Below are 23,620 nucleotides of genomic sequence, written 5' to 3'. Positions count from 1 at the left end.
GTTAAGTGGCTGCCTTCGGCCCGGGTCATGATCCCAGGGTCCTGGGATCGAGTCCCACATCGGGCTCCTTCCTCAGCAGGGAGCCTGTTTCTCCCTCTCTCTCCCTCTGCTTGTGCTCTGTCAAATAAATAAATAAATAAAATCTTTAAAAAAAATTTAAAACATAGAGCATAAAGAAATAGCATTCAAAAATAATACACAAGAATGAGACCAAAGATTATGATTTCTACTTAGCTTTTGAAAGGTAATGACTGTGGATATTTAAACTAATACTGGTATACTTCCCAAGAGAACAAGAGACAAACACTGGTCTATAAAGCTTGTGGCATTACTTTAAACTAACTGCACTCATAGGGTTGTCCCATTCTCCTGGCTATTGGCAGTTAGCTCTAAGTCCCTTGTTCTGCTGCAAGGTGGCACTTTTGATAGTTGATGACTAAGCATACCATTCCACAGCTGTGTTTCCGAGGCTCCTACACACTGACCCTCTCTCAACTAACAAAATGGATAAATTTTCAATGAGTTATTACTACAAGGAACATCAACTAACTATCCATCAGAGCTATACAATTTAAATAATGGAAGTTAGGTGTTTCCTCTTTTATGCTGCCATTGTAATCCTTCCTGGGGAGTGCTTCTGACAGTAGGAGTTTGTGGATCTTTGAGTCTCTGGTGTCCAACCCAGCACTGGACAGGTAATAGGAGCTCAGTAAATGTTTGCTGAACTCTGGTGAACTGAACTCTATTACTATACTTTATAAAGGTCAGCTGTTGCTCTCAAGATTTAATTTAGAGTATCTTCCTTTGAAATTTCCTGACTTTGGAGTTTCTCTGATACGGAATTTTGTACCCCCTGCTTCCCAGATTTACAATTTGGCCCCTCTAGTGGATTTCTTTGGATTTATCATCTGCTTTCTGTGGTTAAATAATGTGCTGGGAATTACATCATTTTTGTTTACTTGGGTTTAAGTCAAACTGAAAATAAACTGAGGGGTGCCTGGGCGGCTTAGTTGGTTATCGAGCCCTGCATCAGGCTCCCTGCTTCGCAGGGAGTCGGCTTCTCTCTCTCCCTCTGCCCCTCCCCACTGCTCATGCTCTCTCTCTCAAATAAATGAATAAAACCTTTTAAAAAGAAAATAAGTCTTTTGGGGGTTTTCTGTTTGTTCACCTATACGTATATTTATTCCAACAAGGAGTTGCTAGGCAATAATAGGTTGTCCCTTGAATTTAAAAAGGAAGGTAGGAAAGTTAAGGGAGAAGGAACAAAGGAAGGGAAAAAGGAAGGAAGGGAGGGAAGACAGGACACCATAAACTCTTAATCTCCAAAGTTTGCTCTTTGTGGTTGGGTGCATATGAGAGATATATGTACCAAATATTTTGCCTTGCCGATTGCAGAAAGCACTGGTGAAAGCCAGCTTTGTTTTAGCTGTGTGATATTGGGCAAGTCACTGAACTTCGAGTTTCAATTTCCTTATTTGTAAAAGTGTGTTCATTGTTTCAGTGGTGGTGGTGTAATGCCCAAATGAAGTTGAGATATGAAATCTTTTTGAAAATCTTAAAAAAGTTTTATATAAATGTCATACTATTTTTCATCATTCCTTAATGTTGTGTTATGCCTGTATTTTTTTTTGTTGATGAGCATCCTGGCCAGAAATAGAAACATTTCCTATTAGCAACACAGTTATATATCATCATTACAACATCGATGGGGGAGGTATATACTAATGCTCTTTTTTCTCTCACTCCCTCAGCCTCTTAATCCAAATCATGTGAGGATAAATTTATGAATCCCCTCTTCTATCCTGTGCCTTCTCATTATATTGTACTCTCCTTGCATGTCCTAAACATATAAGCCATACAATTAAACTGGCCAATCCATTCCTTTAAATTTCTATAACTTGTTTTATTAAATTTCTTTACAAACGTTTTTCCTCTCACAGAGCATTGAGACAAAGTTTTGTGTTACTCATTTTTAGGACAATGGACTGATTGGCAACCCCCAGACCAGGATGAAATGAAAAGGAATACATTTCTGAGATGCCTAAAGCTTTCAGCGGAGGAAATTCAGGATCAGAAGAAACAGTTTGAAAACTGTGGTTTGCAGGTTATAAAGGTATACTTAATTAAGGGAAGGATTTGGCTTGTCTCGCTCTCACTTGGTTCTGTAACCAAAAGAAAAACTCACCTGCTGATGACTCTAAGCCAGCTGCTCATTGACCTGGACCCCTAGGATTAAGACTGAAAGGCGGGCAGGGGTGGGCAAGCACGAAGGGTGTAGTTGGAATCAGGAGGTAGGAATGATGTCAGGAGGTACAGAAGCACTGACCAAGCATCAGGGCAAACTTCTCTGGCTATCTTGAAGCAACATGAAAAGAAATGGAATAGCATGTATCACACTGTATTATAATTGTTTACCTATTTTCACCTCTTGCTAAACTGTGAGCTTTTAAGAAGGCAAAGACTGTCTACACTGTTGACCATTTCATTACCAGTGCCTGTTACGTCGGGATTGCTCAGTGAATTTTTATTACATGGATTTATCAAAGAAGGGACAGGGAATTTTGAAGAGACAGAAGTCAAAGTAGGAGAGGGGTGGGGCCAGGAGACTCTTAAAACACTTTATATGAAAAGCAAGTTGCATGCCAAGTAATATGCACATAAGATCCTTTCTCTTTGAAATAGAGTATCAAGCGATGTAAATAGTGGTTCTCACTTTTTTTCCAGTTTTTTTCAGTTTTTCATATCCTTGGGTCATAGGTGGAGAAAATAGACAATGCGGTTCTCATGGCTGTCTTCCAAAAAAAGAAGAAAACGATGGAAGGGAGAACACATGGGAAGCCTGTGAGCCACAGGCTGTTTCAGCAAATTCCCTACCAGTTCTGTGAAGCAGTATGCAGAGTTGGCTTTCAAAGAATGTACTCGGCGCCCTGCGGTAGGTGTCAGCCCCTCATCTTCAGGGCCTCTGTATGTGGGGATTGGTGAGCAGACCTCAGCAGATGACTCATCACTCATAGCATCTGTTGCTGGGGTGAGGGGGACCCTTGCAACTGGGATATAGTGATCAAGTAATTTGGAAAGGGTCATAGTTTTTGTTTTGTTCTTCATATGTTTTGTTGCTGTTGCGTTTAATGTTGATAAAAGCTTTAGCGGTAAGATCTACAGTTCACTGTTTTTCTCTTTTCTGTGGGTTGTGTGTTTTATCTGCAGAGAGCACCCAGAAGCTTTTTTTTGGCTCAGCTCCACAAAATTATTATCAACACTACCAAACCTCATCCCTTAATTAAAAGGGCATTTTCCTGAACTTAATAAGTTGCTCTTTTCTCTTCCATCTTCTTCATTTCCTATAGCCTGCTAGTGAATGAATTAGAGAGCATCTGGCAGGTGAAGTAAACAATATCTTAAGATCCTTTTCAGCTATGGGAGTTCTACTATGTGCAGCTTCCATGTCTCTTTTCAGTTGTACAACAATATTGCATACTTAATTGCTGTTTTGTCCCCTTTAGATCTCTCCAAAGGAGGCAAAGAAAGTTTAGTAATAATCATGGAGGATACCTAGCCATGTGGCTTGATTTTGCCTGATCCATTGACTATGTTCTTGATCTTTACCTTTCAAAATATATAGCATGATCCTTGCTGTGAAGCCAGCTCCAAGTCTTGATTTCTAGAAAGCAAAGGGTCTGGAAATCATCATCTCTTTGCCCCCAGAGAGAACATAAGCAATACCTGGAGTAAAAATTGAACATGGAAAATTCCTGGGGGTAAAAATTGATAAATGAATCCCCACCCAGAAGTCTTTGAGTGTAGCCAGAATAGTGATATTGGCAAAATCTTAAAAATTCACAACTTCCGTTTGCTCCTAAACTCCTAACTGGCTTCTCTGCACTCCCCCCTCCTCCTCCTCCTTAAACTACTCTCACTAAGACCATCACTATCCTCCTATTTTTCAAATCCAGTAGTGCCTTCTTTTCAGTTCTGTGGCAGATGCTGCAAATTGCCTGACATCTGTACATGTCTTTCTTCCTAAAAGACACACATACCACCTCCCAAGGAAGATAGCCCCAAAGTCTCATCCTGTCTCATCATCAGCCTCAAGTCCAGAAAGTCCTCTCTTAAAGCCTAAAAGCAAGGTAATTGCCCTAACCTACTCATTATATAATGATAGGAGAAGGAGCAGGAAAACTGCAATAAAAACTCCCATTTCTAGGGGTGGCTGTGTGGCTCAGTTGGTTAAGCATCTGCCTTCAGCTCAGGTCATGATCCCAAGGTCCTGGGATCGAGCCCCACATGCTTCTCCCTCCTCCTCTGCCTGCCACTCCCCCTGCTTGTGCTCTCTCTTGTCAAAAAATAAAAAAAAGACCTTTAAAAACAAAACAATAAAACCTCCCATTTCTAAAGGGAAGAAGGAAAGTCACTGGTCCATACCACTAATCCCATGTTGCTGGACAGGGATAGTGAGGACCCAGTTCTGGGAGTGGACTAACACCCTTGTTTTGTACTTTGGGAAGAATCTTCCTTATGTGTTGCCGCCCTTGGTCATTTCTAGGCCCACTGGGGTTCATGGCCTATAAGCGGTCCATGGATTGCCTCAAGGACTAGAATGCTCTCAAGCTACTGACAGCCAGGCTTACAGTTTCTTCAGCAATATGGTTCCTTTAAAACCTCCGCAGGCATGAAGCCTGTTTACTTCTGGTCAATTTGTATCTTTAAAACCCAGCCAAAGGTCTTGTCTCCATCTAGTCTTTAAGCCTCAAGATTCTGGTCTTTTACCTACTGGCCTCTGTGCTCTGTCCATGTCCCTAGTTCTTAGCTTAAAGCCACTGCCTGAGGCGATTCAGATAATAAACTCATCGGGGAGATACTGTCCATAATGTGACTTGAGCCAACATGTCTGGTGAGCGTGCTTAACCAAAGGTGCTTGAGACCCAGGAGACATTTTATCACCACTGAAGTTGTTTTGCAACTCTTCTTTTTTAACCTAGTTTTCATATGGAGTACAAAGGTTCTTGGCTTTTTTTTTTTTTTTTTTTTACCCCTGCAAATTTCCAAATTATGGGACTCTTGGTCAGTTTAGATGGCCAACTAGAGGCAAAGGGGGCTTCTATTAATGAAGCTTTATATATTTATATTTTCTATCTTGGCTTTCATTCCAGCCAGTTCTGATTTCATCTCTTGCTTGTAGGACTTGGTTGAATGTAGCAAGAAGGAGCCTCCATGCTGCAGTTTTTTTTATTGGGTTCATTCATTCATTCCACGAGTGTTTCTTGAGCACATTCTGTAAATCAGCCCCTGTGCTAGGTGGGAGGAATACAGCAGGAAAACACACAGAGTTCCTGCCCTTGTAATTTATAATCTAATGAGTCCACCTGTTGGGTGTTTTCTGGCGTTCTAAAGGAAGTTTTGTTTTTTTTTGTTTGTTTGTTTTTTAACTCTACTGTGTCCGCCTTGCACCTCTACCTGTGGCTTCAACTCCTACCTCTATGATGACTTACAGATTTGTAATTCTAACCGCCTTTCTCTCTCCTGACCTACAGGTCCGTATTTCTGACTATCTTTTGAACGTTTCTGCCTAGGTGTTCCATAGCCACCTCAGACTGACTTTTTTCCTTGGCCATAGTTTTCCCTAAGAGATAGGTGCTTCCTCCCACCCCCACCCCCGATACTCCCTAACCTGACTAATACCATCACCATCTATATACCAGGTCTCCTAGCTGGAAAGTTTCTCATCTTCCATTCCTTCCTTCCTCTTGCTCTAGGTTCAGCCAGTCACACAGCCCTACTAGTTCCCTCTTGACGACATTCTCAGCCCAGCCCCACCTCTCTGTTCCTATTGCCTTTGTTCTTCTTCCCCTGGGCCTAGAGGATGACCAGGTCCTTTCCTTCTCTCAAAACCACAGCTCTATCCAACCTATCCTTTTCTCTGCTTCCAGAATTATCATGCTAAAAACATACGTGCCTGTTTAAGAATATCTGCCTTCCTAAGTTGCCTACAAGGTAAAACTCCCACCTTATTGGCAGAGCAGGTAAGGACCGAGCCACCCTCCACCAACCCCACTCCTGTTATTTCCTCAGCCTCGTCTCTCACTGTGTTCATCCACACTTCAGCCAGGAACTGCTTAGAGTTTCCTAATGTGCTGGATATTTCATGCCTCTATGCCTTTGCCTGTGGAATGCCTTCCCTCCTCCCCCTTTTTCTAGCCCTGCAAAGTCCCACTCCTTCTTCCAGACGTAGCTCAAATGGCGTCTCCGGGTGGACACCTTCCTTCACTCCTACAGGCCCAGGGAGTCGCTTCCTGCTCTTGCTTCTGCACTTCCTACCTTCCTTTGTTACCGCATCTGTGACTCCAACAGGTACAAAAATCTACAGTTCCACAAAACTCAGGTGTGGGGCTTGTCTTCTTTATAGCTCTGAAATGGAACTTTACCTACCTTTCATGCTCCCATGTCTACAGAGGTGGAAAACTCCCATCTGGACAGCTCAAGATGAACTCAGTCATTTTCAGAGTTTTCTTAGTCCCTTTGGGGTTTAAACTCAGTTCCTGCAAGTTTTTTTCCCCTTCTTTTCTTTTGAGAAAGCTTTAGATGATGGGACAGGCACTGTGGGGAGAGTGGTCTGGTTCTGCATCTGTCTGTTCTCTGTCTCCAGATGTCCCCTGCTGGAAAAACCACTCCGGGCTTTGGTCATTAGCACCCTCCTGTGCTTAAATTTATGGTGCCCTTTGTTCTTAGTGTCTACACAGGGCACTCTGTTTTTCATGCCGAGGGAATTCCTTTCTAGGCCATTGTCTGTGCCCCTCCTGCAGCGCAGGAAATTTTTGTGTGTGTACATCCTCCAGGCTGAAATGCAAGGTCTTGTGCAGCATTCTTCACCTGTTCTGGATGTCTTCCCCAGCCGTTACTGCTTTCCACTTAGCGGCCAGGCTGGAGGAGGGGGCTGCACCCAGTAGAGTCACACGATGCTTCCTTTTACTCTGGAAGTCCTCTACTCCCTGTTTTTCTGAGATTCTTGTTGTTCTGCCCTATCTTGACTCCCAGGGCTCTCTTGACAGAGTGGGGCAGTGAACTGAGTCCCTTCTCAGATTCCCCAAGAGTTCTAGTCATGTCTTCTCTGTTTCTTCTCTTTCCAGGGAAGAATGTAAAATATCTCCTTAATAATTTTTATATTGATTACAAGTTGAAATGATAACATATTGGCTATCAGAGATTAAATAAAAATTAGTAAATTAATTTTAATGTGGCTACTAGAAAATTTAAAATTACATATATGGCTTACATTGAACTTCTGTTGTTCAGTGCTGCTCTCGAGTCTGCAACAATATTCCATTAAATCCGAAGTAAATGTAAAGAAAAAAATAGGGAGAGAGGAAGGAAAATAAAAAGGAAGGTAGGTATATAAATGCAAGCTATTATTAGGCTGATGATACCAATGATAATTTGTTTCAAGAGAACAACTTTAGGTGTCTTTGCTACAGACAGGGACTTGGGACCAGGAGGTGGTGATTATTTGGAGGACTGGAGAGAGACTACATAGTAGTACCCACATAGGCAATATGATTCATCAGATCCTAATAATCTTTTAACCTTTTTTCTTTTATCAGACCCAAAATATGGAGTTGGTATATACTTCACCAAGAACCTGAAAAACCTAGCGTACCAGGTCAAGAAAACATCAGCCATAGACGAACTGATATATGTGTTTGAAGCTGAAGTACTCACAGGCTCCTTCTGCCAGGGTCATCAGTTACATATCGTTCCCCCACCATTGAGTCCTGGAGACACAGATTGCCATGACAGTGTGGTTGACAATGTCTCCAGCCCTGAAACCTTTGTTATTTTTAGTAACACTCAGGCAATGCCCCAGTATTTGTGGACTTGCACCCAGAATCATGTACAGCCATGGAATCACTCATCAGGACCAAGGATGCTGTCTTCACAGAAGCCTGGAGCAAGATTCTCAAGGGGTAGCTCTGTGGATTAGCCTCCACATCATTTTAACAACCGGCATGTGCTTGCTTTGGAGGAACTCTCCAAATAATGACCATCAGTGATCAAAGAGTGGTTTGAATATGTCAGATGGGTTGTCCATATGAACCGATTGGGTTATTGAGGGGACCCACCACAAACTAGCATCTTAGTTCTTTCATCTTTGTCTTCACTGCTTGGGATTGGGGTGGGTAGATCCCAACCCAAACACTCTCAGGACCATTCCCTCTCCTTCAAGTTGTCCTTTCATCTGTTTTACTATATAGGTAACAGCAAAAATGTTTTACATGTGATGAAGGGGGTGTTTCTAGTATATAATCCAAGCCTTTTTATTTTTCTAAAATGATAGTGTAACAGCAGGATGATTTTATATTTTCCAGAGAATCTTATATAGTGTTTTAGATATCAAAATAAACCACCTTTGTCTGAGTAACTGGCTTTGAAAAGTTGTATGTAAAATGACATTATTCAAAGTGGAAGAACATCAAAAGGCTGATATTCTACTGATATCCTATTTGGATTCAACCATATCAAGCAATGCCACTCAAGCATCATGAGGCCAAGTTATTTATTTTTTAAGATATATTTATTGTAGAGAGAGAGAAAAAGAGGAAGTGTGCATGAGTTGGGGGGGTGAGGGGGTGGGGAAAGGGAGACAATCTCAAACAGACTCCCTGCTGAGTATGGAGCCTGACATGGGGCTCAGTCCCAGAACCTGGAGATCAAGACCTTAACTGAAATCAAGTCGGACGCTCAACCGACTGAGCCACCCAGGTGCCCCAAGGCCAAATTATTAATTTGCCAAATATTTCTTGATCACCAGATGTGTTTCAGTCATTTTCTAGGTGCTGGGGATATGATGCAGGACAAAACAAAAGTCTTCAGAAAGCTTTCAGCCTGAATAATCAGAAAGTCAGCTATGTGATTGACTATAACAAAAGAGGAATTATATATTCTTTGGAAAAATTTAAGAGGGAGGGTGATAAATTAATAAGGGGATGGGAGGAAGGCCTTCTAGGGAAAGTGAGACCTGAACTCAAGCTGAGACCTGAAGTATGTATAAGAGTTAGATGAATGAGGGATGCAGCAAATCAGGAGTAGAGTTGGAAGTGTATTTTATGCCGAGAGAATAGTTCTTATAAAGGCTGAATCCACTGGAACTTTGCCCAAATTTTACTTCAGAGTTCTACAATATAGAGGCCAGATAGTCTCACCATGTATCTCTTGCCTGTTCTGAAATCCATAGTTCTCTGTACTCCCCAAATTTCCTGACCCTCATATCTTTGCACAGAATACTTCTTCCGCCTCATCTTACTATAACCAGCATTCTTCCTCTTTTTTTTTTTTTAATTCCCTTCACCTATTTCACCCCCACCCCCACCTCCCCTCTGGTAACCATGTTTATTCTCTATAGTTAAGAGTCTGTTTCTTGGTTTCTCTCTTTTTTTTTCTTTGTTTTGTTTCCTAAATTCCACATATGAGTGAAATTATATGGTATTTGTCTTTCTCTGACTGACTTTGCTTAGCATTATACTCTCTAGCTCCATTCATGTTGTTGCAAATGGCAAGATTTCATTCTTTTTGGGGGGCTGCATATATATATATATACTCACACAATTGAAAAAAGTATCTTCAACCAATGGTAATGGAAATACTGGACAGCAACAGGCAAATGTCCAATTGTATATATATATATAGATATATCTATATATCTATATATATATATCACATCTTCTTCATCCATTCCTCTGTCAATGGACACTTGGGCTGCTTCCATAATTTGACTCTTGTAAATAATGCTGCAATGAACATAGGGGTGCATATATCTTTTCAAATTAGTGTTTTTGTATTCCTTGGCAATAGTGGAATTACTGGATCATTTGACAATTCTATTTTTAATTTTTTGAGGAACCTCCATACTGTTATCTTTTTTTTTCTCCACACTGTTATCCACAGTGACTGTACCAATTTGCATTACATGAGAGTACCTTTTCTCCACATCCTTGCCAACACTTGTTGTTTCTTGTGTTTAAAAATTTTTTTAAGCTTTTATTTAAATTCCAGTTCGTTAACATACAGTATAGTATTACTTTCAGGTATACAAATTGTTTCTTGTGTTTTTGATTTTAGCCATTCTGACAGGTGCCAGTGATATCTCATTGTGGTTTTGATTTGCATTTCCCTGATGAACGATGTTAAGCATCTTTTCATGTATCTGTTGGTCATCTGTATGTCTTATTTGGAGAAATGTCTATTCATGACTTCTGCCCCATTTATAAACTGGATTATTTGCTTTTTGGGTATTGAGTTGTATATATATACAACTTTATATATTTTGGATATTGAGTCATTATCAGATATGTCATTTGCAAATACCTTCTCCCATTCTGTAGGTTTTCTTTTAATTTTGTCGATTGTTACCTTTGCTGTGCAGAAGCTTTTTAGTTTGTTTCTCTCACAAACCACGTCTCTGCACTTCCTACTTTCCTTGATGTGGCCTCTTCTCTCCCTCCAGTTGTGCAGTTTGTTCTGTCAGTCCTCAGGTCGTTTTTATGGGTATTCAGAATGATTTGATAGTTATCTGGTTGTGCTCTAGGAATGAGAGGGGCGTAGGGTCCTCCTACTATGCCACCGTCTTAGCTCCTCAGAAGCTTCTTATTTTGATGTAGTCCCAGTAGGTTGTTTTTGCCTTCGTTTCCCTTGCCTGAGGAAACATATCTAAAAAAATGTCAGAAATTACTGCCTGTGCTCTCTTCTAGGATTTTTATGGTTTCAGGTCTCACGTTTAGGCCCTTAATCCGTTTTGAGTTTATTTTTGTGTGTGCTATAAGAAAGTGGTCCAGTTTTATTCATTTGCCTGTTGCTGTCCAGTATTTTCCATTACCATTTGTTGAAGAGACTTCTTCCAATTGTATATTCTTGTCTCCTTTGTTGAAGATTAATTGACCACATAATTGTGGGTTTATTTCTGGGCTCTCCATTCTATTCCATTGATCTATGTGTCTATTCTTGTGCCAGTACCATACTGTTTTGATTACTACAGCTTGTAATATATCTTGAAATCTAGGATTGTGATACCTCCAGTTTTGTTCTTTTTTTTCAAGATTGCTTTGGCTTCTTAGGGTTTTTTGTTGTTCCATACAGATTTTAGGAGTATTTGTTCTGGTTCTGTGAAAAATGCCGTTAGTACTTTGATAGGAATTGCATTAAATGTGTAGGTTGCTTTGGATAGTATGGACATTTTAACAATATTTGTTCTTCCAATCCATGAGCATGGAATATCTTTCCATTTGTTTGTGTCATCTTCAGTTTCTTTCTTCAGTGTTTTATAGTTTTAAGAGTACAGGTCTTTCACCACCTAGGTTTATTGCTAGGTATTTTACTCTTTTGGATGCAAGTGTAAATGGGATTGTTTTCTTGATTTCTCTTTCTGCTACTTCATTATTAGTGTATAGAAATGCAGTGAATTTCTGTATATTGAGTTTGTATCCTGCAACTTTACTGAATTCATTTATCAGTTCTAATAGTTTTTTAGTGGAGTCTTTAGTGTTTTCTATGTATAGTATCATAGCATCTGCAAATAGTTAAAATTTTACTTCTTCCTTACCAATTTGGATGCCTTTTATTTCTTTTTCTTGTCTAATTGCTGTGGCAGCATTCTTCCTCTTGAAAGAAGCATGCTTCCTGTCTCATATGGTACTGTCTTTGGATATGGGCAAGAGAGGCCCTGACCTGAACCTCTAATTTGAGAGGGCCCCACTCTGGCCTTCCTCTAGGTTTTCTCATCTTTACAAGGTGAGTAGTCTATAGGGTCAAGAAAATGTATCTATTTGAAGCCTGCATACTCCACTTCTAGACCACCTACTAGGTACCTGGAACCCCCAGTTTCCTGCCTAAATAGCTCCAAGTCTATTTCCAAGGCCTAAATTGAACCTCTTTCTTGGGGCTGTCCTCCTGAGGGTGGATTATGCCACAGTCTGCACCAAGAATGGCCAAAGGGTGACTATTTGCAGGAATGGGACTTGGACATTAAGGGTTGAGTTGGTTACATGCCTGTGTGTGAGCTTGTGACATAAAGCTAAAATAGTGCTTAAATTATTTATAACCTTAAAGCTTATATTAAGAAAAAATAAAGGCAGAAATTATCAGCAAAGTATCCAACTTAAGAAAATCAGAGTAAACTTGAAAGGATAAAAACAGAAAATAATGAAATAGACACAAAAACATAAAACAGAGAGAAATAATAACAGCAATAACTGTTTCTTTGTAAAGATTTAAAAAATAGACAAATCTTTGGTAAGATTGATAAAGATAAAACAAAAGGTACAAATAAAGAATTTGAGGAATAAAAAGAGGATGTAACTAAAATACATTAGAGATCTAAAGGTAATAATATGAGAAACAATTTTGTGCTAATAAGTTGAAAATTTAGAAAAAATATAGATTTTGTTATAAAAATATAACCTATCCCAATTGACTGAAGAACTAGAAATCCTGAATTTTCTAATATCTATTAAATAAGTTGAATCAGCAATTAAAGTTTTACCTACTAAGTAAACAAATACAACAGGCTAAGATGATTTTACTAGTGAGTTCTACCAAATCTTCAAAGAACAGATAATTCCAATTTTATGTAAAATCATCTAGAGAACTTCTTAGATAAATAAGAGGGAACATTCCCCAACAAATTTTTCAAGGCTAGTTTAACCTTGATACCAAAAATAGACAACCAGTATAGATAGGAAAAATAAAGACTGATTCATTTATGTAAATAGATGCACAAAGCACAAATCTTAATCAAACTATTAATAAATATAATTCAGCTCTGTATAAATAAATAAATCATGGTCAAGTTGGGTTTATTTCAGAAATGCAATGATAATTTAACTACATCTATTAGTGTAACTCACCATAAAAGTATATTAAAGAGTATGCTCATTTCAATATGTGGAGAAAAGTCACTTAATAAGCAATTCATAAAAGGATATTAAAATCTTAGAGCAAGCATCATATTTCATGGTAAAACATTAGAACGATTCCCTACAAAATCAGGAATGAGACAATGGATACTTTCTATCACCACTTACCTTCTGCAATGAATTAGAACTCCTGTCCAACACAGTAAAGAACAAATGAAAAACATGACTAGTGGTGGTGAAATAAAAATGTCATTAATCACAGGAAATATGATTGTCTATAGAAAATCCAAGGAAATCTGGAGACAAATTGTTAGAATGAATAGAAGCATTCTGCAAGGTTGTAAACAGAAGTTATACATAAGTCAATTTCATTCTTAAGCATGAAAATAAATATCATGACATTTTTGCCATTACAATAGCAACATCAAAAAAATAAAGTGACTAGAAATAAGTTTAACAAAAGATGTATAAAAATCTCATGAAAAAAATCACAAAATGTTATTCAAAGGCTTTAAGAAGACCTAAATAAATGGAGAGATATACTATGTTGTCATCAAAAAGAAGACTCAATATAATAAAGATCTCTATTCTCCAAAAATAAATCTTATCAATAAATTTCAATCAAAACCACAACAGATTCTCTTCATAGAAATTGATGGAGTAATTATAAAATTTATATTAAATAAAAAGGCCCAAGAAGAGCCAAGGTAATTTTAAAGAAGAAAAACAAAGTAGAGGTGACTCGACTATAACATATCATGACTTGTTATCAACTACAGTAATTCTGATGTGTTACTGGTGCAGGAATAGGCAAACAGACCAACTGAATAGAACAGAAAGCTCCAAAACAGACCTATGCCAATGTAGAAACTTGACAATATATATACATACATATATATCTCAAATGTATATCTCTATATATGAGTTTAATACAAATAAAATACATACAAATTTATAAATATGTATATTTGAGAAATATATCTTTCAGGTTTATATATTATAAAAATTATGTACTATAAATATATACTATTATATACTGTAAAAATCATATATTCTGCAATATTTACGATGTACCTTTTCACATTGCACATTTAATGGTGTCAATATTTTTATGGCACATTTATACAATTTTGCAGCAGATATTTGCAATTAGAAGCTTTGTACCATTTAAAAGTCAGAACTCAGCCTGGGTGACTCAGTCAGTTAAGTGTCTGCCTTCCGCTCAGATCATGATCCCAGGGTCCTGGGATCGAGTCCCTCATCAGGCTCTTGCTCAGCGGGGAGCCTGCTTTTCCCTCTACCGGCTGCTCCCCCTGATTGTGCGCTCTCTCTCTCTCTCTGACAAATAACAAAATCCTTAAAAGTCAGAATTCACATGATACAGAATACAGTTGATTTCTTATTCAAGTTTCCATATCAAGTCAAAACTGGTTATTTGATGCTTGCATTTTTGCTCACTAGATCTTCTTACTTTCTGAGTATCATGTGACTGTCTATATACATACTTTTCTCAGTATAGAGCTCTGAGTATATGTATATATATGTATGACAGAAGTAAAACTGTGGCTCACTGGGAAAACAACGGACTAATCTCAATGAACGGTCTTAGACAACTGGTTAAGGACATGGAAAACAATAAATTTGGATGTTGTTCTAAGTCTAGACAGGGCCTAAGATGGGGATTCTTGTTCAAGTGACTTATTGGGGAACTGCTTTCGGGAATATGGGAATAAAGGCAGCATAGGGCAGGGAGAAAGCTAGCAGGAGTACGGTCTCAGCTGAAGATTAGCTTCAGTGTAACTCCAAGAGAAAGCTCTAGGGCACAAATTGTACCATTAGACTAAGTTGAACACTGTAACAGCAGTTGGCCTTTTGAAGTGATGTCAGTTATTGCCTCCCTCTTCCTTGAGGGTAGGAGTAGGAGGCTTCTAGCAAGCTGGCTCCTGTTAGGCCTATACTTCCTCAGAGGAGGGGGCAGTTGAAAGTTATCTGCCAGCACTCACATCAGGTTGGGGAATGGGTATACTGGCTAGATGAAATGGATTCTTTTCATTTCCCCTGCCAGTACAGGTAGGGAAGAGTGACAACTGTCCTGATTTGCCTGACCTTCCAGGTTTTGGTGCCAAAATTCCCACATCCTGGGAAACCCTTGCAGGACACACAAAAAATCCTGGTCTGCGATGGGTGTGGAAGATTGGGGGAAAAGTACAAAACCCATCCACATGACAGCCAAAAAAATGGGGGCTGAAAGCAACCACACTGCTTTTACTGTCAGATGGAGCATAGATTCTTTGACATCTGTAGTTACTATTGGTGGTTTTTCCCCTGGCCATTGATACCGGTACCCATGATTCACAGTTCACAATAATCATCATCCACTGTTGCATCATTCTGAGGGATATGACTTAAGTGTGCAGTTTAAGTGCGTTATAATCAGAAGCATTAGCAGTCCATCTTTGGCTTTGCCTGTGGATTAACTGCTGTGCCTTGTACAAGTTGAATTTTTTTTAACATTGTGAATGTAGTGACCGTATTTTATGAGTGGTGATAATGAAGATGAGAATGGTTATAACACCACCAACAGCATGACCCAGATATCACTGCAAAAGAAAGCTAAATGACTAATGTAATGATGACCAATGGAAGAGACAATATAACTGGATTAGGACGGTAAATAACAAAAACAGAGCATACTGCACAATATGCAGAGAAGAATGTGGGATTGGCTATGGCGGAGAAGAGGCTGTTAGAGTGCATATGGAGACTGAATCTTTCAAGTCTGGGATAAGAGAGACAAGTACTTCAGGATCAATCAAAAGTTTTTTAGTTTCTCAAAGACACCAATACTTCTGAAAACAGCAGCTGAATTATCTCGGGCTATCACATGAACCAGTGTGCATTACTGTAGGGTACTTTTGACTGCTCTATGGAATTGAATAAGGTTACATTTCCTGATTCAAAACAAAACAAAACAAAACTCCCCTCTAGCTCTTAAGGCAATTTGACCTGAAAAATGGGAGTTTCAAATTGGTTTCTTAATGTTATTAAGTTTTTTTTTTAAGATTTTATTTTATTTATTTGACAGAGAGAGAGATAGCGAGAGAGGGAACACAAGCAGGGGGAGTGGGAGAGGGAGAAGCGGCTTCCTGCTGAGCAGGGAGCCCGATGCGGGGCTCGATCCCAGGACCCTGGGATCATGACCTGAGCCAAAGGCAGATGCTCAATAACTGAGCCACCCAAGCGTCCCTTATTAAGATTTTAAATGAAACCATAGACACACAAAACAAAGGGTGCTCTATCTTGTCCAAAGACAAAGTAGACTTGGCTCATGTATCTGCTTTCAGTGCAAATGTTAATTTTGACAAATCATATTCAGTTTCTAAACTTCCAAAGAGAATGAAACAATCTCATCTGCAAAGTACCTTATACACAACACTGCTAAAAATAAAAAAGGGTGTGGTTTGCTTACTTGGGATATGGAGGTTTTCATAATGGAAGTGTTTGGTCATTTTAGTTTCCTCAAAATGTGCAGAAGCATTTAATTAAACTTTTGACTTGATAGAAATGGAAGGAGATAGCTACCTGAAACATGTGCTTACAAGATGATTATCATTGGGGGTGCCTGGCTGGCTCGGTCAGTAGAGCACACGACTTTAATCTCAGGGTTGTGAGTTCATGCCCTGTGGTGGGTATAGAGACTACTTAAAAAAATAAGAAAGTAAATAAATAAAACCACATTTTATACATACATATATATATACACACACACACACATATATATATAAAAAATGACTATCATTGTTGCTAGCCATTGAAAACATGTTAAAATCATGGCCTGCCTTAAAATCGTATTTTTAAAGTGTGGAACAAGAAGAATGTCCTGCTTCAATTTGGAAATATGTTGAGGATGAGAATAGAGAGGACTACAGTGAAACAGAAATAAACATGCTGGTTCTCCAAAACTGTCTGATAATCCTTGAAGAGGGCATGAGGAATCTAGCAAAAGATGAACCAACTGCACCTGAGTTATTCAATGTTATGTTAGATTGAGTCAGAAACTCCAACAGATAAAAAGAAAAAGATGAATTTTTTTTGGAAATAAATTATTTCAGAACATTTTAAGAAGTCCTTAAAAAGGGGCACCTGGGTGGCACAGTCAATTAAGCACCCAACTCTTGCGTTCCACTCAGGTCGTGATCTCAGGGTCCTGAGACGAAGCCCTGCTCAGCACAGAGGAGTCAGCTTGGGACTCTCTCTCCCTGCCATGCACGTTCTCTCTCTCTCTCTCTCTCTTTAAAATAAACAAATAAATCTTAAGGAAAAAAAGAAGTCCCTAAAAAAAGGTGACCAAGTTAAGTTAACTTTTTGAATTTCTTTACTAAAACTGTAAACAACTTGGAAGCTAACTTCAATTTCACAAGTTTAAATTACTTTTGTGTTTTAAAACCATTTTCTCTGGAGAAGAGAGGTTTAACTTGTGATGACATACAATGTGCTTCAGAATGTTTTTAAAACGATGAGTAGTTTAGATAGGGATAGCTTACGTGGTTAATTTAGAGAGGCAAAGAACCTAGTTGACAAACATCTGGCTTACCAAAGCAAGTCTGTAGATACAAAGTAGGTAGACACTTTGGAGAGCTGGAAACAAATCCCTACAAATTTAGAAATGTGCTGTGCTAGCAAATAAAATCCCGAGTATTCTGTGCTCAAACACTTTCATTGAGAGACTACGTATTGACTTTAACTATTATGTAAAAAAAAAAAAAAAAGTTCTAAAGGCTCCAGGCAGTTCAGAGAAGTATTAATGGAAAAGCAAATAAAGGATAAAAAATCCCATTGTATCACAGAACAGAAAGAAACATATCATTGTTATTTTTTTTATTTAATATAGGTAGTATCTGTTTAATTATTTCTACTGTATTTACATTCTCCTTTAAAATTCTTACATTTATGTATCTTAAGAATATAGAATAATATAGCCCACAAAATTTAAATGTGCAAAAAAGAGTTAAAACAGTTAAAATAAATTGCTGTACCAGAGGACAGAAAAGAACATAAAGATGTTATGTTATAAAAATATTGGGGTGCCTGGGTGGCTCAATTGGTTAAGTGTCTGCCTTCAGGTCATGATCTCAGGGTCCTGAGATGGAGACCTGTGTCAGGCTCCCTTCTCAGTGGGGAGTCTGCTTCTCTCTCTCCCTCTGCCCCTCCCCACAACTTGCTCTTTCTCAATCTCGCTCTCTCAACTATATAAATAAAATCTTTAAAAAAAAATTTTAAATTCCCAACTCTTGATTTCTGCTCAGATCATGGTCTCAGGGTTGTGAGATCAAGCCCCATGTCCAGCTCTGCACTGGGCGTGGAGCCTGCTTAAGATTCTCTCTCTCTCCCTCTGCCCCTCCCCCTCTTTCAAAAATTGTTATATTTTTCTCTCGTATGTTATTTGCTTAATTATAGTTAGTCTTCCTATTTTACTAGTTTACACTTTCAGCTAGTCCTGTTGCCATTTTAAGTAATAGCATTAATGCAACAGAAAAGAAATATAATATATGATTTCAAGTAAATACATGTTTTTATATTAAAGTAATAACATATGTATAATTATGTTATTATTTATTTTCACACCTATCAGATTGACAAAAATAAAAAAAAGCCAGACATTTCCAAATGTTAGCAAGGATGTTTGGAAAAGAGAATCTTATATATTGCTTGTGGAGTATAAATTGGTACAACCACTTTGTGAAATCGTCTAGCAATATTTAGTATATTAGTGTTCTATTTTTGTGTAACAAATTACCAGAAACCTAGCGGCTTAAAACATATTATCTCACAATGTCTGTGGCCCAGGGGTCTAGGCACAGCTTGACTGTTTCCTTGGCTCAGGGTCTCACAAAGCTGCAATCAAGGTGTAAATCAAGCTGTCTTCTCATCTGGAGGCTTGACTGGGGAAGAGTCACTTCCAAGCTCTCTCAGGTTGTTGACAGAATTCATTTCCTCATTGTTGTAGGACTGAGGGGCCTGGCTTCTTACTGGCTGTCGGCTGGAGGCACTCAGGTCCTAGAAGCCATCAGTAGTTCCCTGCCACATGACCCTCTCCTTAGGCAGTTCACAGCATGACAGCTCATTTCCTCAAGCCTAGTAGGAGCATGTCTAACCCCAGTCTGCTAAGATGAAATGTAATCATGGGACAGACATCCCATTATCTTTGCCATATTCTACTGGCTAGAATTAAGTCAAAGGTCCCACTCACACTTGAGGGGTAGGGATTAATACAGCAACACTAAGGGGCAAAGATCATGGGGGCCATCTTAGAATTCTTCCTACCACAACTAGTGAAATTAAAGATGCAGTATCCTAGGATCTAGCAGTTTCCTTATACACATAAAGATGTGTCCAAAAATGTTCATAGCAGTATTGTTTGTAATAGCAAAACTATTGTTCTACAATTTTAAAATTTCTCAAACTACAAAAAGATAAAGTCAGAGAGATTCACTAATAAAACGTGTGGTATGATAACATTTTTTTAAAGATTTTTAATTTATTTATTTGACAGAGAGAGAGAGATAGCAAGAGAGGGAACACAAACAGGGGGAGTGGGAAAGGGAGAAGCAGACTCCCCACTGAGCAGGGAGCCCAATGCAGGACTCAAACCCAGGACCCTGAGATCATGACCTGAGCCGAAGGCAGACCCTTAACAACTGAGCCACCCAGGCGCCCCTGATAACATTTTTTTAAAGTAACATATATATATATATAAGAATTTTGCTTCAGCAATGGCCTACTGTTGTCAAACAAATTCTCCAGCACTGAGAATAACTGGACAAAATATAAAAACACTAAGGCATGGAGGAACCACCAAGGCAGTGAGAATTTGTGGGTCCCAGATCTGGAAGAAAATGGAAGCCATAAGAGATAAGCCTGACGTTTGCCATCACTTTTCCGCCTGAGGTGATTGCTAAGTCTGAAAGCAGTGGCTGAAAAACTGAGTGGAGCTTTTGGCTGTCTCATGGGGCTGAGGAAGCTGGGCCCAGAAAGAGAGGCTGGGCCAAGGAAGAAGGGCCCTAGCTAGGAGTAAGAGTGAACTGGAAAGAAATTAGTTTTCACAAAGACTAAAGTCCAGCTCTGAATAATCTTAGTTCCTGATTGGAATAAAGTGATCTCTCCTCAGTTTAGCTGAGGTCAGGTATACTTGCCCCTAACTCTCTCCCTTAGAACACCTTCCCTTTCCCCAGTCCCCTTGCTCACACTCAATTCATCCTAAAAAGCACACCATTCACCAGTGGAGAATGCTGATGTGGCAGGAAGAGATCAAGGACAAATGAACATTTCATAGCCTAGGATTCAGGTAGTGTATGGACCTCCCTCCCACACTTTTTAATGAATTAAGCCACCAGATTTCTTTCACGTTGCTTCTCTGCCAGTGTTTTAAATCAATTTGATAAACCATGTCACATGTGAGACTTTTTATTCTGTGACCTCTGCTTGGCTGGCTTCAGTCCTTCTTCTTTTGAAAGCACTCTTCAAAAGGAATTCCATCAATTTTAACAGTAACAATTATTTGCCCAAACTTTCGTTTGCGAGCACTTGGGAGTGAAGCCACTATTTTAATTATTTTTGATACTTTTCATACATTATCGGGCAAAGGGGAAGGGAGAGAACAACAACAAAATACCCAGAAGCCTCCTCACACGTGCTGCCTATGATGCCTTAGACACGAGCACTGACTTTTAACACTTTTGCAATACTCCTTCAGCCTTCACTCATTCCATCGTTCATTCAGTAAATGTGTATTAGGTACAAACTCTGTTAGAGGCTAGTTATAGACAAGGGAGGTGAGGATCAATCCACCTAGGAAGAGCTGTGAAGACAGATTTGTAGACATAACTTTGCAATTCAACCTAAGTACCGTCCCACGGTCACTCCATCACGATTCTCCAACTTTTGCCATTGACCGCGAATCTCTTCCTCAGCCAGACCTTCCCGATCCTCGACCGTTTATTCCTTCACTGGTTTCCCCCAGCCGCTAGGACTTCCCAGCGAAAGACGGGTAGAAAACTACATCTCCCGGCAGCCTCTGCATTAGGGCAGCAGAAGGAAGCGCGCAGGCGTGCGGGCCGGCCCCCGCGCGCAGGCGCACTGCGAACGCCCGCTGAGCTGGGTCTCGCTGCTGGGTGCGCGGCGGCGGAGAGCGAGGCCTGGTGAGCACCGGCGCTGGCCGGCTGTTGGAGCTTGTGCGCGGGAGAGGTGCGGCGGGCCGGCAAGCGAGCGAGCGGCTCACCCCAGCATCGGCACCGGGATCGGTTGCCTTGAGCCTGGTGAGTGCGGGGCCCCGTGGCTCCGGCCCCTCCCCCTCCCGCTGGCGGATCCGGCAGTCCCCGGCTAGACCCGGGAGAGGCCCCGGGGCGAGGGCGGGCGCCGGCTGGGCTTGAGCTCTGGTCCCTGGGCCCGGGCGCTAGCGGCGCGTCCGTGCGTCACGAGCCCGGCTGTCCTAACGGCCGCGCGGCCGGCGGGGGGGAGGGGGGGGGGGGGGAGCGCTGGTGTGATCGCCAGCGGGAACGCCGGTCGTGGCGAGGCGAGGCGAAGCGAGGCGGGGCGGGGCGGCGGCGAGGCTGGAAGCGGCGCCGGGGACTGCGGGGCGCCGAGGCAGCGGGGCGGAGAGGAGGCGAGCGCTGAGTCTGCGCCGCGGCCCGGCGCGAGCGGGCGGCGGGGGGCGGGGGTGGGCAGCGCAGAGTGCTGGGACTGAGGCAGGACGGATCAGGGGGCGCGGGTAGAAATCCTGACCGAGGTTGGAAGGGACCGTCTTGGAAATTCACAAGTTAGAGCCGGAGCCGGTGGTTGGGAGGGAGGGGGGCGGGGGTGGAGACGGACGACTGCAGTTTACAGATGTCATAACAACATGGGCCTGAAGCGGCTGACCGGGGTGTGGTAATTATAGGAATGACAGAACTTCGTCTGCACACAGTGTAAGTGGTGATGCGAGGGAAACAGCGAAGTATTAGATGAAGCGCAAAATGGGAGGAGAAAACCCAAGGATGACTGGAGTCAGGGAAGTCGTTTTGAAGGAATGTTTTAGGTTGGGAGGAAAATATTTAATGTGTCACTTTTAAGGGAAAGATTTCAAAATCATTTTTTTTAAGTTTTAAATTCAGAATAAACGATTTTGAAGTTCTCTTTGTAAAATATGCTAATAGATAATATTCCCAACTTTTTCAGTCCTTTTTTCCTTTAAGAAACAGTTCCTTCAAAACCCCTGTTTCTCAGCAGTAGATGAGTAAGTGATTTTCCCCTCTCTTGTTGCTTCAAGGCTCATTCTTGACATTAACTTGTTCTTGTGTTTGTAATATTTTGAAACGGATCCAGAAGTTGTTTCCCCTTAAAAATTGAGGAGATGAAATTTTCACTTTTCAAAGGAAAATGATAATGAAGTCTGTTGTATTTTTACTGAAATCATTTATTCTCGGGGGGCACTGTGTATACTTGATTGTAAGATGGAGGACTTGAGGGAAAGGAATGAACATTTGAGCTCCTTTCCAGGTATTGTGCTGAACACCTTAGGTATAGTAAAACACCTAATCCTCACAGTAACTTTGAAGTAGATGTTAATTTTTCGATTCTGCCAATGAAACTTTGAAGGCCAGAGAGGTTAAATGACTTACCTAAGGTTATCCAATTTTTGTTGCAACCAGCCTCAGAACCCAAGATCGTTGCCATTTTAAGAATTATTTCTCAAAAAGAAAAAAGAATCATTTCTCCTCTTTTCATACTTCTTTGTTGTGTTTTTTGTTAAATTTAATGTTCATTCAGTGAATACTTACTGATTGTGTGCTCTGAGACTAGGGACACAGACATGGCCAAAACACTGTTTACTATGTCATGGAAATGATAGTCTGGAGGGGAAGGCTAACATAATGAATACAAATATTAACTGCATGGCGTTTTATCAGGCATTATAATTGAGCAGAAACTGTAATGTACTCTAGTAAACAGCAAAGGAAGTTCAAATGGAATCAGACATGAGCCTTAAGGAATTTACAGTCTAGTAGAGAAACAAAACATGTAAAAACCTAGAATAAATTATAGGAGTAAAAACCTCACCTGAAGTCAATATACTTGCATTTTGTTACTTTAGGTCCTCTTCACAGACCTACGATTTAATATTACGGACATTGACTTTTATCTAGAATTGGTGCATAATGAAAGACAACATGAAAAAATCTTCATTGCCATCCAAGACACTTTCTAATTTATTTATTGGTCCTTATAAAGTAGATACTTTAAAGACAAATTCTTTTTAAGACACATTGATAGACCTTTTTTTATTTTAAACAAATGACTACTTTTATTAGATCATTTGTATTTTTAAGCCATCCTGTTGCTCTTTACACTTTGGCTGTCAGGAGGTTCAGAGCTGTGTCCAATTTTTATAATTTTCTTTAGCCTCAACTATGTTATAAACTATATCAGATAGTTTGGAATTCCTCTCAGTTTTTTCCTAGACTACTCTTTGTTCTCTGTTGCTCTTAATTTAGTTTCTACCTTTTCCCTTTCGTTTGAGATTAAGGATTATATCTTGTTTTTAGCTCTGTTGTTTTCACACAGTGTTTGTTAAATTAATGATTGTCTTGAATTATGATGTTTGTGTTAAGTCTGTCAGATTGTTTTTAGAAGTATGTATGAATACTTTGTATAAAATCAATTAAGACTTTGGGCCATGCAAGTAA

General features: G+C 40.0%; 2 protein-coding genes and 1 long non-coding RNA gene across 13 annotated transcripts in view; 2 read left to right on the top strand and 1 right to left on the bottom strand.

Moving 5' to 3' along the window:
- Positions 1-8,413, top strand: part of PARP9 (poly(ADP-ribose) polymerase family member 9) — a 29,038-nt gene extending 20,625 nt beyond the window's left edge. For all 11 annotated transcript variants that reach the window (XM_025875183.2, XM_073894288.1, XM_025875173.2 and 8 more), the window contains 3 exons: positions 1,977-2,113; positions 2,758-2,932; positions 7,596-8,413. In XM_025875183.2, coding sequence (XP_025730968.1) covers positions 1,977-2,113; positions 2,758-2,932; positions 7,596-7,975 — 692 coding nt within the window. In that variant the 3' untranslated portion in view covers positions 7,976-8,413. The remainder of the gene's footprint in view (positions 1-1,976; positions 2,114-2,757; positions 2,933-7,595) is intronic.
- Positions 1-20,952, bottom strand: part of LOC141373084 (uncharacterized) — a 33,301-nt gene extending 12,349 nt beyond the window's left edge. Inside the window, exon 1 of the long non-coding RNA XR_012378721.1 lies at positions 20,748-20,952. This is a non-coding gene — a long non-coding RNA (uncharacterized lncRNA). The remainder of the gene's footprint in view (positions 1-20,747) is intronic.
- Positions 20,953-21,029: 77 nt separating this feature from the next.
- Positions 21,030-23,620, top strand: part of KPNA1 (karyopherin subunit alpha 1) — a 69,457-nt gene continuing 66,866 nt past the window's right edge. Inside the window, exon 1 of the mRNA XM_025875159.2 lies at positions 21,030-21,214. The gene's annotated coding sequence lies outside the window, so the exon portion shown is untranslated. The remainder of the gene's footprint in view (positions 21,215-23,620) is intronic.

This window comes from Callorhinus ursinus, unplaced genomic scaffold (assembly GCF_003265705.2).
Source record: "Callorhinus ursinus isolate GAN/ISIS: 27379988/994484 unplaced genomic scaffold, GSC_fseal_2.0 scaffold1, whole genome shotgun sequence".
Classification (NCBI taxonomy): Eukaryota; Metazoa; Chordata; class Mammalia; order Carnivora; family Otariidae; genus Callorhinus; species Callorhinus ursinus.
Note: the sequence above shows the minus strand (reverse complement) of the source record. Positions and strands in the feature narration are given on the sequence as shown.